Source organism: Oncorhynchus mykiss, chromosome 5, assembly GCF_013265735.2.
Source record: "Oncorhynchus mykiss isolate Arlee chromosome 5, USDA_OmykA_1.1, whole genome shotgun sequence".
Lineage (NCBI taxonomy): Eukaryota > Metazoa > Chordata > Actinopteri > Salmoniformes > Salmonidae > Oncorhynchus > Oncorhynchus mykiss.
In genome coordinates this window covers 86,667,032-86,681,663 of record NC_048569.1, presented here as the reverse complement: position 1 = coordinate 86,681,663, position 14,632 = coordinate 86,667,032, and the positions used below count along the sequence as shown (strand labels likewise).

Here is a 14,632-nt window from a genome sequence, read left to right as displayed (position 1 = left end):
AAAATGGAAAGCACTAGTAAGTGGTTCTAACATGGCAGGACGGATCTATTAGAGAGTAAAGGTGCCTGTAACCAATTATCTTCAATGGACAGGAGCAGGCAGGTTCGGTTTCTGAAGGCATAACACAATCTTATTACTGTAGTTGACTTCACTTAGAAGCAATAGTATAATTCCAGTTCCAGTTAATAGTATAATTCCAGAGTTATTCTCTCATTCTTCATCTAAATGTAAAGGCAATGGTCTTTACTTTGGAGAGGACCTAGGAGGGCAGGGAGTTATTCTCTCATTCTTCATCTAAATGTAAAGGCAATGGTCTTTACTTTGGAGGGGATCTAGGAGGGCAGGGAGTTATTCTCTCATTCTTCATCTAAATGTAAAGGCAATGGTCTTTACTTTGGAGGGGACCTAGGAGGGCAGGGAGTTATTCTCTCATTCTTCATCTAAATGTAAAGGCAATGGTCTTTACTTTGGAGGGGACCTAGGAGGGCAGGGAGTTATTCTCTCATTCTTCATCTAAATGTAAAGGCAATGGTCTTTACTTTGGAGGGGACCTAGGAGGGCAGGGAGTTATTCTCTCATTCTTTCCATCTAAATGTAAAGGCAATGGTCTTTACTTTGGAGGGGACCTAGGAGGGCAGGGAGTTATTCTCTCATTCTTTCCATTTAAATCTAAAGGCAATGGTCTTTACTTTGGAGGGGACCTAGGAGGGCAGGGAGTTATTCTCTCATTCTTTCCATCTAAATGTAAAGGCAAAGGCAGAGAAGCGTTGAAGGGTGTAGTAAAGTAAATAACACAACCTAACAAGACCTTGTCAACAAATGCCTGGTAATGAAGCGAGACATTCACGTCACAGCAAAAGAGATCCTCTGAAATGAAGCAATCAGAATAAATCCATGTGTATTTGCATCGGTATGAAGAGAGTTTGGGTCTTATGTGATTTAGTTTTAAGCAGCAAGTCTTTTTACAGTCATACTAACCCTGTTTCTCTCCTCTCTCTCTCCCTGCAGAGAATCTTCAACTCATTTGTGTACACAGAAAAGACCTCAAACAGAGAGACCGAGGTACAGCAGGTGAGTCACTGGGTGCTCCTTCCTGTGTGTGTGTGGACCTGTGCGTGTGTGTGCATAGTATGTGTGTTTGTGATTGTCTGTGCTGCAGTAAACACACAACAATCATCAGAGGGAAAGAGGGCTTATTAAAATTCTACAGCTGCCGCCTCATCGGCTTTAAGTTCTCTTTCTGTTTTCCTCTCCTCCACTCTATCTCCTCCACTCTATCTCCTCCACTCTATCTCCTCCACTCTCTCCTCCACTCTCTCCTCCACTCTATCTCCTCCACTCTATCCCCTCCACTCTATCCCCTCCACTCTATCCCCTCCACTCTATCCCCTCCACTCTATCCCCTCCACTCTATCCCCTCCACTCTATCTCCTCCACTACTCTATCCCCTCCTCTCCTGCACTACACAGTGTCTGTGCAGTAAGGCTTCCCTCTGACAAGGTGATGCTGAAATCGGCTCTCTCTCTACCTGAGCTGTAATGCAGTATTAAAGAGTGAATACATGCCATTTCATCTCCATTCTCCCATGGTTGGTAATAAAGAGGCCACATTAGACTCCTGGCTAGATCTGTTTAAACAAGTGAATGTAATTCAACTTTATTTATCCCTTCAAGAGCTATTAAGAAAGGTGAAGCCCAGCCAGCTCAGTGTGTTAGCAGTACAGTAATATGTCAGTGTGTTACTCTGGCCCGAGCACTGTGGGCAGAGCTAATGAGCTGGCACTGTGTAGAGTAGTAGTAACCACAGCAGTCTGCTTACTGCCCATGCCCATTCCTGCGCTGCAGTGATCTGTGATGTTTTCACTGTTTAGTTTGAAAGACTGGCAGTTTCCATTTCTACTGGCTCAGCATAATACAGTACAGTAGCTGGCCCTGGATCAGTTTAATCAATAAGTCATTTTATCTTTTTTTTTATTTCTCCCCCCACAGCTACTGCTCTCATTAATCTGATCTATGGTCATTAGTTTAGTACCTGGTAATGCCCATAGGCTGTATCGGTACTACCACTCCTTCTGTGTGGACATAGAAAACTGTAGGCTTTGATGCCCACATTTGGTTCCAGTATGTTGTTATTTAAGAGGTTCCAGACACCATGCTAACGCGGCCTGCCAGTAGATACAGTACCTCGGTTCATAATAGTTTCTCTCCTGTCCGTTTGGAGGTCGACAGCATACACCAGGATATGTTCTCTCTCCTCTGGGGAGATGGAGTCTGCTGTCTCTCCTCTGGGGAGATGGAGTCTGCTGTCTCTCCTCTGGGGAGATGTGATGGAGTCTGCTGTTTACTCCTCTGGGGAGATGAGATGGAGTCTGCTGTTTACTCCTCTGGGGAGATGGAGTCTGCTGTCTCTCCTCTGGGGAGATGAGATGGAGTCTGCTGTTTACTCCTCTGGGGAGATGAGATGGAGTCTGCTGTTTACTCCTCTGGGGAGATGGAGTCTGCTATTTACTCCTCTGGGGAGATGGAGTCTGCTGTTTGCTCCTCTGGGGAGATGAGATGGAGTCTGCTGTTTACTCCTCTGGGGAGATGTGATGGAGTCTGCTGTTTACTCCTCTGGGGAGATGTGATGGAGTCTGCTGTTTACTCCTCTGGGGAGATGAGATGGAGTCTGCTGTTTTCTCCTCTGGGGAGATGAGATGGAGTCTGCTGTTTGCTCCTCTGGGGAGATGAGATGGAGTCTGCTGTTTACTTCTCTGTGGAGATGAGATGGAATCTGCTGTTTGCTCCTCTGGGGAGATGTGATGGAGCCTGCTGTTTGCTCCTCTGGGGAGATGAGATGGAGTCTGCTGTTTGCTCCTCTGGGGAGATGAGATGGAGTCTGCTGTTTGCTCCTCTGGGGAGATGTGATGGAGTCTGCTGTTTACTCCTCTGGGGAGATGAGATGGAGTCTGCTGTTTACTCCTCTGGGGAGATGAGATGGAGTCTGCTGTTTGCTCCTCTGGGGAGATGGAGTCTGCTGTCTCTCCTCTGGGGAGATGGAGTCTGCTGTCTCTCCTCTGGGGAGATGGAGTCTGCTGTCTCTCCTCTGGGGAGATGGAGTGTGCTGTCTCTCCTCTGGGGAGATGGAGTCTGCTGTCTCTCCTCTGGGGAGATGAGATGGAGTCTGCTGTTTACTCCTCTGGGGAGATGAGATGGAGTCTGCTGTTTACTCCTCTGGGGAGATGTGATGGAGTCTGCTGTTTGCTCCTCTGGGGAGATGGAGTCTGCTGTTTGCTCCTCTGGGGAGATGAGATGGAGTCTGCTGTTTACTCCTCTGGGGAGATGGAGTCTGCTATTTACTCCTCTGGGGAGATGGAGTCTGCTGTTTGCTCCTCTGGGGAGATGAGATGGAGTCTGCTGTTTACTCCTCTGGGTAGATGTGATGGAGTCTGCTGTTTGCTCCTCTGGGGAGATGGAGTCTGCTGTTTGCTCCTCTGGGGAGATGAGATGGAGTCTGCTGTTTACTCCTCTGGGGAGATGGAGTCTGCTATTTACTCCTCTGGGGAGATGTGATGGAGTCTGCTATTTACTCCTCTGGGGAGATGGAGTCTGCTGTTTGCTCCTCTGGGGAGATGAGATGGAGTCTGCTATTTACTCCTCTGGGGAGATGGAGTCTGCTGTTTGCTCCTCTGGGGAGATGAGATGGAGTCTGCTGTTTACTCCTCTGGTGAGATGTGATGGAGTCTGCTGTTTACTCCTCTGGGGAGATGAGATGGAGTCTGCTGTTTTCTCCTCTGGGGAGATGAGATGGAGTCTGCTGTTTTCTCCTCTGGGGAGATGTGATGGAGTCTGCTGTTTACTCCTCTGGGGAGATGAGATGGAGTCTGCTGTTTTCTCCTCTGGGGAGATGAGATGGAGTCTGCTGTTTGCTCCTCTGGGGTGATGAGATGGAGTCTGCTGTTTATTCCTCTGGGGAGATGAGATGGAGTCTGCTGTTTGCTCCTCTGGGGAGATGTGATGGAGTCTGCTGTTTGCTCCTCTGGGGAGATGAGATGGAGTCTGCTGTTTGCTCCTCTGGGGAGATGAGATGGAGTCTGCTGTTTGCTCCTCTGGGGAGATGTGATGGAGTCTGCTGTTTACTCCTCTGGGGAGATGAGATGGAGTCTGCTGTTTGCTCCTCTGGGGAGATGAGATGGAGTCTGCTGTTTTCTCCTCTGGGGAGATGGAGTCTGCTGTCTCTCCTCTGGGGAGATGGAGTCTGCTGTCTCTCCTCTGGGGAGATGAGATGGAGTCTGCTGTTTACTCCTCTGGGGAGATGAGATGGAGTCTGCTGTTTACTCCTCTGGGGAGATGGAGTCTGCTGTTTGCTCCTCTGGGGAGATGAGATGGAGTCTGCTGTTTACTCCTCTGGGGAGATGGAGTCTGCTATTTACTCCTCTGGGGAGATGGAGTCTGCTGTTTGCTCCTCTGGGGAGATGAGATGGAGTCTGCTGTTTACTCCTCTGGGGAGATGGAGTCTGCTATTTATTCCTCTGGGGTGATGAGATGGAGTCTGCTGTTTGCTCCTCTGGGGAGATGTGATGGAGTCTGCTGTTTACTCCTCTGGGGAGATGAGATGGAGTCTGCTGTTTGCTCCTCTGGGGAGATGTGATGGAGTCTGCTGTTTGCTCCTCTGGGGAGATGAGATGGAGTCTGCTGTTTGCTCCTCTGGGGAGATGTGATGGAGTCTGCTGTTTACTCCTCTGGGGAGATGAGATGGAGTCTGCTGTTTGCTCCTCTGAGGAGATGTGATGGAGTCTGCTGTTTTCTCCTCTGGGGAGATGGAGTCTGCTGTCTCTCCTCTGGGGAGATGGAGTCTGCTGTCTCTCCTCTGGGGAGATGAGATGGAGTCTGCTGTTTACTCCTCTGGGGAGATGAGATGGAGTCTGCTGTTTACTCCTCTGGGGAGATGTGATGGAGTCTGCTGTTTGCTCCTCTGGGGAGATGGAGTCTGCTGTTTGCTCCTCTGGGGAGATGAGATGGAGTCTGCTGTTTACTCCTCTGGGGTGATGAGATGGAGTCTGCTGTTTATTCCTCTGGGGAGATGAGATGGAGTCTGCTGTTTGCTCCTCTGGGGAGATGTGATGGAGTCTGCTGTTTGCTCCTCTGGGGAGATGAGATGGAGTCTGCTGTTTGCTCCTCTGGGGAGATGAGATGGAGTCTGCTGTGTGCTCCTCTGGGGAGATGTGATGGAGTCTGCTGTTTACTCCTCTGGGGAGATGAGATGGAGTCTGCTGTTTGCTCCTCTGGGGAGATGAGATGGAGTCTGCTGTTTTCTCCTCTGGGGAGATGGAGTCTGCTGTCTCTCCTCTGGGGAGATGGAGTCTGCTGTCTCTCCTCTGGGGAGATGAGATGGAGTCTGCTGTTTACTCCTCTGGGGAGATGAGATGGAGTCTGCTGTTTACTCCTCTGGGGAAATGGAGTCTGCTGTTTGCTCCTCTGGGGAGATGAGATGGAGTCTGCTGTTTACTCCTCTGGGGAGATGGAGTCTGCTATTTACTCCTCTGGGGAGATGGAGTCTGCTGTTTGCTCCTCTGGGGAGATGAGATGGAGTCTGCTGTTTACTCCTCTGGGGAGATGGAGTCTGCTATTTATTCCTCTGGGGTGATGAGATGGAGTCTGCTGTTTGCTCCTCTGGGGAGATGTGATGGAGTCTGCTGTTTACTCCTCTGGGGAGATGAGATGGAGTCTGCTGTTTGCTCCTCTGGGGAGATGTGATGGAGTCTGCTGTTTGCTCCTCTGGGGAGATGTGATGGAGTCTGCTGTTTGCTCCTCTGGGGAGATGTGATGGAGTCTGCTGTTTACTCCTCTGGGGAGATGAGATGGAGTCTGCTGTTTGCTCCTCTGAGGAGATGTGATGGAGTCTGCTGTTTTCTCCTCTGGGGAGATGGAGTCTGCTGTCTCTCCTCTGGGGAGATGGAGTCTGCTGTCTCTCCTCTGGGGAGATGAGATGGAGTCTGCTGTTTACTCCTCTGGGGAGATGAGATGGAGTCTGCTATTTACTCCTCTGGGGAGATGTGATGGAGTCTGCTGTTTGCTCCTCTGGGGAGATGGAGTCTGCTGTTTGCTCCTCTGGGGAGATGAGATGGAGTCTGCTGTTTACTCCTCTGGGGAGATGGAGTCTGCTATTTACTCCTCTGGGGAGATGGAGTCTGCTGTTTGCTCCTCTGGGGAGATGAGATGGAGTCTGCTGTTTACTCCTCTGGGGAGATGTGATGGAGTCTGCTGTTTACTCCTCTGGGGAGATGTGATGGAGTCTGCTGTTTACTCCTCTGGGGAGATGAGATGGAGTCTGCTGTTTTCTCCTCTGGGGAGATGAGATGGAGTCTGCTGTTTGCTCCTCTGGGGAGATGAGATGGAGTCTGCTGTTTACTTCTCTGTGGAGATGAGATGGAATCTGCTGTTTGCTCCTCTGGGGAGATGTGATGGAGCCTGCTGTTTGCTCCTCTGGGGAGATGAGATGGAGTCTGCTGTTTGCTCCTCTGGGGAGATGTGATGGAGTCTGCTGTTTACTCCTCTGGGGAGATGAGATGGAGTCTGCTGTTTACTCCTCTGGGGAGATGAGATGGAGTCTGCTGTTTGCTCCTCTGGGGAGATGGAGTCTGCTGTTTGCTCCTCTGGGGAGATGGAGTCTGCTGTCTCTCCTCTGGGGAGATGGAGTCTGCTGTCTCTCCTCTGGGGAGATGGAGTCTGCTGTCTCTCCTCTGGGGAGATGAGATGGAGTCTGCTGTTTACTCCTCTGGGGAGATGAGATGGAGTCTGCTGTTTACTCCTCTGGGGAGATGTGATGGAGTCTGCTGTTTGCTCCTCTGGGGAGATGGAGTCTGCTGTTTGCTCCTCTGGGGAGATGAGATGGAGTCTGCTGTTTACTCCTCTGGGGAGATGGAGTCTGCTATTTACTCCTCTGGGGAGATGGAGTCTGCTGTTTGCTCCTCTGGGGAGATGAGATGGAGTCTGCTGTTTACTCCTCTGGGGAGATGTGATGGAGTCTGCTGTTTACTCCTCTGGGGAGATGTGATGGAGTCTGCTGTTTACTCCTCTGGGGAGATGAGATGGAGTCTGCTGTTTTCTCCTCTGGGGAGATGAGATGGAGTCTGCTGTTTGCTCCTCTGGGGAGATGAGATGGAGTCTGCTGTTTACTTCTCTGTGGAGATGAGATGGAATCTGCTGTTTGCTCCTCTGGGGAGATGTGATGGAGCCTGCTGTTTGCTCTTCTGGGGAGATGAGATGGAGTCTGCTGTTTGCTCCTCTGGGGAGATGTGATGGAGCCTGCTGTTTGCTCCTCTGGGGAGATGAGATGGAGTCTGCTGTTTGCTCCTCTGGGGAGATGAGATGGAGTCTGCTGTTTGCTCCTCTGGGGAGATGAGATGGAGTCTGCTGTTTGCTCCTCTGGGGAGATGAGATGGAGTCTGCTGTTTACTCCTCTGGGGAGATGGAGTCTGCTCTTTACTCCTCTGGGGAGATGGAGTCTGCTGTTTGCTCCTCTGGGGAGATGAGATGGAGTCTGCTGTTTACTCCTCTGGGGAGATGTGATGGAGTCTGCTGTTTACTCCTCTGGGGAGATGTGATGGAGTCTGCTATTTACTCCTCTGGGGAGATGGAGTCTGCTGTTTGCTCCTCTGGGGAGATGAGATGGAGTCTGCTATTTACTCCTCTGGGGAGATGGAGTCTGCTGTTTGCTCCTCTGGGGAGATGAGATGGAGTCTGCTGTTTACTCCTCTGGGGAGATGTGATGGAGTCTGCTGTTTACTCCTCTGGGGAGATGAGATGGAGTCTGCTGTTTTCTCCTCTGGGGAGATGAGATGGAGTCTGCTGTTTACTCCTCTGGGGAGATGTGATGGAGTCTGCTGTTTACTCCTCTGGGGAGATGAGATGGAGTCTGCTGTTTACTCCTCTGGGGAGATGTGATGGAGTCTGCTGTTTACTCCTCTGGGGAGATGAGATGGAGTCTGCTGTTTGCTCCTCTGGGGAGATGTGATGGAGTCTGCTGTTTTCTCCTCTGGGGAGATGGAGTCTGCTGTTTACTCCTCTGGGGAGATGTGATGGAGTCTGCTGTTTTCTCCTCTGGGGAGATGAGATGGAGTCTGCTGTTTGCTCCTCTGGGGAGATGGAGTCTGCTGTTTGCTCCTCTGGGGAGATGAGATGGAGTCTGCTGTTTACTCCTCTGGGGAGATGAGATGGAGTCTGCTGTTTTCTCCTCTGGGGAGATGTGATGGAGTCTGCTGTTTACTCCTCTGGGGAGATGGGATGGAGTCTGCTGTTTGCTCCTCTGGGGAGATGAGATGGAGTTTGCTGTTTGCTCCTCTGGGGAGATGAGATGGAGTTTGCTGTTTACTCCTCTGGGGAGATGAGATGGAGTCTGCTGTTTGCTCCTCTGGGGAGATGGAGCCTGCTGTTTGCTCCTCTGGGGAGATGAGATGGAGTCTGCTGTTTGCTCCTCTGGGGAGATGAGATGGAGTCTGCTATTTACTCCTCTGGGGAGATGGAGTCTGCTGTTTGCTCCTCTGGGGAGATGTGATGGAGCCTGCTGTTTGCTCCTCTGGGGAGATGTGATGGAGTCTGCTGTTTACTCCTCTGGGGAGATGAGATGGAGTCTGCTGTTTGCTCCTCTGGGGAGATGTGATGGAGTCTGCTGTTTTCTCCTCTGGGGAGATGGAGTCTGCTGTCTCTCCTCTGGGGAGATGGAGTCTGCTGTCTCTCCTCTGGGGAGATGAGATGGAGTCTGCTGTTTACTCCTCTGGGGAGATGAGATGGAGTCTGCTGTTTACTCCTCTGGGGAGATGGAGTCTGCTGTTTGCTCCTCTGGGGAGATGAGATGGAGTCTGCTGTTTACTCCTCTGGGGAGATGGAGTCTGCTATTTACTCCTCTGGGGAGATGGAGTCTGCTGTTTGCTCCTCTGGGGAGATGAGATGGAGTCTGCTGTTTACTCCTCTGGGGAGATGGAGTCTGCTATTTACTCCTCTGGGGTGATGAGATGGAGTCTGCTGTTTGCTCCTCTGGGGAGATGTGATGGAGTCTGCTGTTTACTCCTCTGGGGAGATGAGATGGAGTCTGCTGTTTGCTCCTCTGGGGAGATGTGATGGAGTCTGCTGTTTGCTCCTCTGGGGAGATGAGATGGAGTCTGCTGTTTGCTCCTCTGGGAGATGTGATGGAGTCTGCTGTTTACTCCTCTGGGGAGATGAGATGGAGTCTGCTGTTTGCTCCTCTGGGGAGATGTGATGGAGTCTGCTGTCTCTCCTCTGGGGAGATGGAGTCTGCTGTCTCTCCTCTGGGGAGATGAGATGGAGTCTGCTGTTTACTCCTCTGGGGAGATGAGATGGAGTCTGCTGTTTACTCCTCTGGGGAGATGTGATGGAGTCTGCTGTTTGCTCCTCTGGGGAGATGGAGTCTGCTGTTTGCTCCTCTGGGGAGATGAGATGGAGTCTGCTGTTTACTCCTCTGGGGAGATGGAGTCTGCTATTTACTCCTCTGGGGAGATGGAGTCTGCTGTTTGCTCCTCTGGGGAGATGAGATGGAGTCTGCTGTTTACTCCTCTGGGGAGATGTGATGGAGTCTGCTGTTTACTCCTCTGGGGAGATGTGATGGAGTCTGCTGTTTACTCCTCTGGGGAGATGAGATGGAGTCTGCTGTTTTCTCCTCTGGGGAGATGAGATGGAATCTGCTGTTTGCTCCTCTGGGGAGATGTGATGGAGCCTGCTGTTTACTCCTCTGGGGAGATGGAGTCTGCTATTTACTCCTCTGGGGAGATGGAGTCTGCTGTTTGCTCCTCTGGGGAGATGAGATGGAGTCTGCTGTTTACTCCTCTGGGGAGATGTGATGGAGTCTGCTGTTTACTCCTCTGGGGAGATGTGATGGAGTCTGCTGTTTACTCCTCTGGGGAGATGTGATGGAGTCTGCTGTTTACTCCTCTGGGGAGATGAGATGGAGTCTGCTGTTTTCTCCTCTGGGGAGATGAGATGGAGTCTGCTGTTTACTTCTCTGTGGAGATGAGATGGAATCTGCTGTTTGCTCCTCTGGGGAGATGTGATGGAGCCTGCTGTTTGCTCCTCTGGGGAGATGAGATGGAGTCTGCTGTTTGCTCCTCTGGGGAGATGTGATGGAGTCTGCTGTTTACTCCTCTGGGGAGATGAGATGGAGTCTGCTGTTTATTCCTCTGGGGAGATGAGATGGAGTCTGCTGTTTGCTCCTCTGGGGAGATGGAGTCTGCTGTTTGCTCCTCTGGGGAGATGGAGTCTGCTGTCTCTCCTCTGGGGAGATGGAGTCTGCTGTCTCTCCTCTGGGGAGATGGAGTCTGCTGTCTCTCCTCTGGGGAGATGAGATGGAGTCTGCTGTTTACTCCTCTGGGGAGATGAGATGGAGTCTGCTGTTTACTCCTCTGGGGAGATGTGATGGAGTCTGCTGTTTGCTCCTCTGGGGAGATGGAGTCTGCTGTTTGCTCCTCTGGGGAGATGAGATGGAGTCTGCTGTTTACTCCTCTGGGGAGATGGAGTCTGCTATTTACTCCTCTGGGGAGATGGAGTCTGCTGTTTGCTCCTCTGGGGAGATGAGATGGAGTCTGCTGTTTACTCCTCTGGGGAGATGTGATGGAGTCTGCTGTTTACTCCTCTGGGGAGATGTGATGGAGTCTGCTGTTTACTCCTCTGGGGAGATGAGATGGAGTCTGCTGTTTTCTCCTCTGGGGAGATGAGATGGAGTCTGCTGTTTGCTCCTCTGGGGAGATGAGATGGAGTCTGCTGTTTACTTCTCTGTGGAGATGAGATGGAATCTGCTGTTTGCTCCTCTGGGGAGATGTGATGGAGCCTGCTGTTTGCTCCTCTGGGGAGATGAGATGGAGTCTGCTGTTTGCTCCTCTGGGGAGATGTGATGGAGCCTGCTGTTTGCTCCTCTGGGGAGATGAGATGGAGTCTGCTGTTTGCTCCTCTGGGGAGTTGAGATGGAGTCTGCTGTTTGCTCCTCTGGGGAGATGAGATGGAGTCTGCTGTTTGCTCCTCTGGGGAGATGAGATGGAGTCTGCTGTTTACTCCTCTGGGGAGATGGAGTCTGCTATTTACTCCTCTGGGGAGATGGAGTCTGCTGTTTGCTCCTCTGGGGAGATGAGATGGAGTCTGCTGTTTACTCCTCTGGGGAGATGTGATGGAGTCTGCTGTTTACTCCTCTGGGGAGATGTGATGGAGTCTGCTATTTACTCCTCTGGGGAGATGGAGTCTGCTGTTTGCTCCTCTGGGGAGATGAGATGGAGTCTGCTATTTACTCCTCTGGGGAGATGTGATGGAGTCTGCTGTTTACTCCTCTGGGGAGATGAGATGGAGTCTGCTGTTTTCTCCTCTGGGGAGATGAGATGGAGTCTGCTGTTTTCTCCTCTGGGGAGATGTGATGGAGTCTGCTGTTTACTCCTCTGGGGAGATGAGATGGAGTCTGCTGTTTACTCCTCTGGGGAGATGTGATGGAGTCTGCTGTTTACTCCTCTGGGGAGATGAGATGGAGTCTGTTGTTTGCTCCTCTGGGGAGATGTGATGGAGTCTGCTGTTTTCTCCTCTGGGGAGATGGAGTCTGCTGTTTACTCCTCTGGGGAGATGTGATGGAGTCTGCTGTTTTCTCCTCTGGGGAGATGAGATGGAGTCTGCTGTTTGCTCCTCTGGGGAGATTAGATGGAGTCTGCTGTTTACTCCTCTGGGGAGATGAGATGGAGTCTGCTGTTTTCTCCTCTGGGGAGATGTGATGGAGTCTGCTGTTTACTCCTCTGGGGAGATGGGATGGAGTCTGCTGTTTGCTCCTCTGGGGAGATGAGATGGAGTCTGCTGTTTACTCCTCTGGGGAGATGAGATGGAGTCTGCTGTTTGCTCCTCTGGGGAGATGGAGTCTGCTGTTTGCTCCTCTGGGGAGATGTGATGGAGCCTGCTGTTTGCTCCTCTGGGGAGATGAGATGGAGTCTGCTGTTTGCTCCTCTGGGGAGATGAGATGGAGTCTGCTGTTTACTCCTCTGGGGAGATGGAGTCTGCTATTTACTCCTCTGGGGAGATGGAGTCTGCTGTTTGCTCCTCTGGGGAGATGAGATGGAGTCTGCTGTTTACTCCTCTGGGGAGATGTGATGGAGTCTGCTGTTTACTCCTCTGGGGAGATGTGATGGAGTCTGCTGTTTACTCCTCTGGGGAGATGAGATGGAGTCTGCTGTTTTCTCCTCTGGGGAGATGAGATGGAGTCTGCTGTTTGCTCCTCTGGGGAGATGAGATGGAGTCTGCTGTTTACTTCTCTGTGGAGATGAGATGGAATCTGCTGTTTGCTCCTCTGGGGAGATGTGATGGAGCCTGCTGTTTGCTCCTCTGGGGAGATGAGATGGAGTCTGCTGTTTGCTCCTCTGGGGAGATGTGATGGAGCCTGCTGTTTGCTCCTCTGGGGAGATGAGATGGAGTCTGCTGTTTGCTCCTCTGGGGAGTTGAGATGGAGTCTGCTGTTTGCTCCTCTGGGGAGATGAGATGGAGTCTGCTGTTTGCTCCTCTGGGGAGATGAGATGGAGTCTGCTGTTTACTCCTCTGGGGAGATGGAGTCTGCTATTTACTCCTCTGGGGAGATGGAGTCTGCTGTTTGCTCCTCTGGGGAGATGAGATGGAGTCTGCTGTTTACTCCTCTGGGGAGATGTGATGGAGTCTGCTGTTTACTCCTCTGGGGAGATGTGATGGAGTCTGCTATTTACTCCTCTGGGGAGATGGAGTCTGCTGTTTGCTCCTCTGGGGAGATGAGATGGAGTCTGCTATTTACTCCTCTGGGGAGATGTGATGGAGTCTGCTGTTTACTCCTCTGGGGAGATGAGATGGAGTCTGCTGTTTTCTCCTCTGGGGAGATGAGATGGAGTCTGCTGTTTTCTCCTCTGGGGAGATGTGATGGAGTCTGCTGTTTACTCCTCTGGGGAGATGAGATGGAGTCTGCTGTTTACTCCTCTGGGGAGATGTGATGGAGTCTGCTGTTTACTCCTCTGGGGAGATGAGATGGAGTCTGTTGTTTGCTCCTCTGGGGAGATGTGATGGAGTCTGCTGTTTTCTCCTCTGGGGAGATGGAGTCTGCTGTTTACTCCTCTGGGGAGATGTGATGGAGTCTGCTGTTTTCTCCTCTGGGGAGATGAGATGGAGTCTGCTGTTTGCTCCTCTGGGGAGATTAGATGGAGTCTGCTGTTTACTCCTCTGGGGAGATGAGATGGAGTCTGCTGTTTTCTCCTCTGGGGAGATGTGATGGAGTCTGCTGTTTACTCCTCTGGGGAGATGGGATGGAGTTTGCTGTTTGCTCCTCTGGGGAGATGAGATGGAGTCTGCTGTTTACTCCTCTGGGGAGATGAGATGGAGTCTGCTGTTTGCTCCTCTGGGGAGATGGAGTCTGCTGTTTGCTCCTCTGGGGAGATGTGATGGAGCCTGCTGTTTGCTCCTCTGGGGAGATGAGATGGAGTCTGCTGTTTGCTCCTCTGGGGAGATGAGATGGAGTCTGCTGTTTACTCCTCTGGGGAGATGGAGTCTGCTATTTACTCCTCTGGGGAGATGGAGTCTGCTGTTTGCTCCTCTGGGGAGATGAGATGGAGTCTGCTGTTTACTCCTCTGGGGAGATGTGATGGAGTCTGCTGTTTACTCCTCTGGGGAGATGTGATGGAGTCTGCTGTTTACTCCTCTGGGGAGATGAGATGGAGTCTGCTGTTTTCTCCTCTGGGGAGATGAGATGGAGTCTGCTGTTTGCTCCTCTGGGGAGATGAGATGGAGTCTGCTGTTTACTTCTCTGTGGAGATGAGATGGAATCTGCTGTTTGCTCCTCTGGGGAGATGTGATGGAGCCTGCTGTTTGCTCCTCTGGGGAGATGAGATGGAGTCTGCTGTTTGCTCCTCTGGGGAGATGTGATGGAGCCTGCTGTTTGCTCCTCTGGGGAGATGAGATGGAGTCTGCTGTTTGCTCCTCTGGGGAGATGAGATGGAGTCTGCTGTTTACTCCTCTGGGGAGATGGAGTCTGCTATTTACTCCTCTGGGGAGATGGAGTCTGCTGTTTGCTCCTCTGGGGAGATGAGATGGAGTCTGCTGTTTACTCCTCTGGGGAGATGTGATGGAGTCTGCTGTTTACTCCTCTGGGGAGATGTGATGGAGTCTGCTATTTACTCCTCTGGGGAGATGGAGTCTGCTGTTTGCTCCTCTGGGGAGATGAGATGGAGTCTGCTATTTACTCCTCTGGGGAGATGGAGTCTGCTGTTTGCTCCTCTGGGGAGATGAGATGGAGTCTGCTGTTTACTCCTCTGGGGAGATGTGATGGAGTCTGCTGTTTACTCCTCTGGGGAGATGAGATGGAGTCTGCTGTTTTCTCCTCTGGGGAGATGAGATGGAGTCTGCTGTTTTCTCCTCTGGGGAGATGTGATGGAGTCTGCTGTTTACTCCTCTGGGGAGATGAGATGGAGTCTGCTGTTTACTCCTCTGGGGAGATGTGATGGAGTCTGCTGTTTACTCCTCTGGGGAGATGAGATGGAGTCTGTTGTTTGCTCCTCTGGGGAGATGTGATGGAGTCTGCTGTTTTCTCCTCTGGGGAGATGGAGTCTGCTGTTTACTCCTCTGGGGAGATGTGATGGAGTCTGCTGTTTTCTCCTCTGGGGAGA

General features: G+C 51.5%; 1 protein-coding gene across 2 annotated transcripts in view; it reads left to right on the top strand.

Annotated features, from left to right (window-relative positions):
• cachd1 (cache domain containing 1) overlaps positions 1-14,632 on the top strand; it is a 155,713-nt gene that overhangs the window by 30,779 nt on the left and 110,302 nt on the right. For both annotated transcript variants that reach the window (XM_036978626.1, XM_036978627.1), the window contains exon 2: positions 1,009-1,071. In XM_036978626.1, coding sequence (XP_036834521.1) covers positions 1,009-1,071 — 63 coding nt within the window. The remainder of the gene's footprint in view (positions 1-1,008; positions 1,072-14,632) is intronic.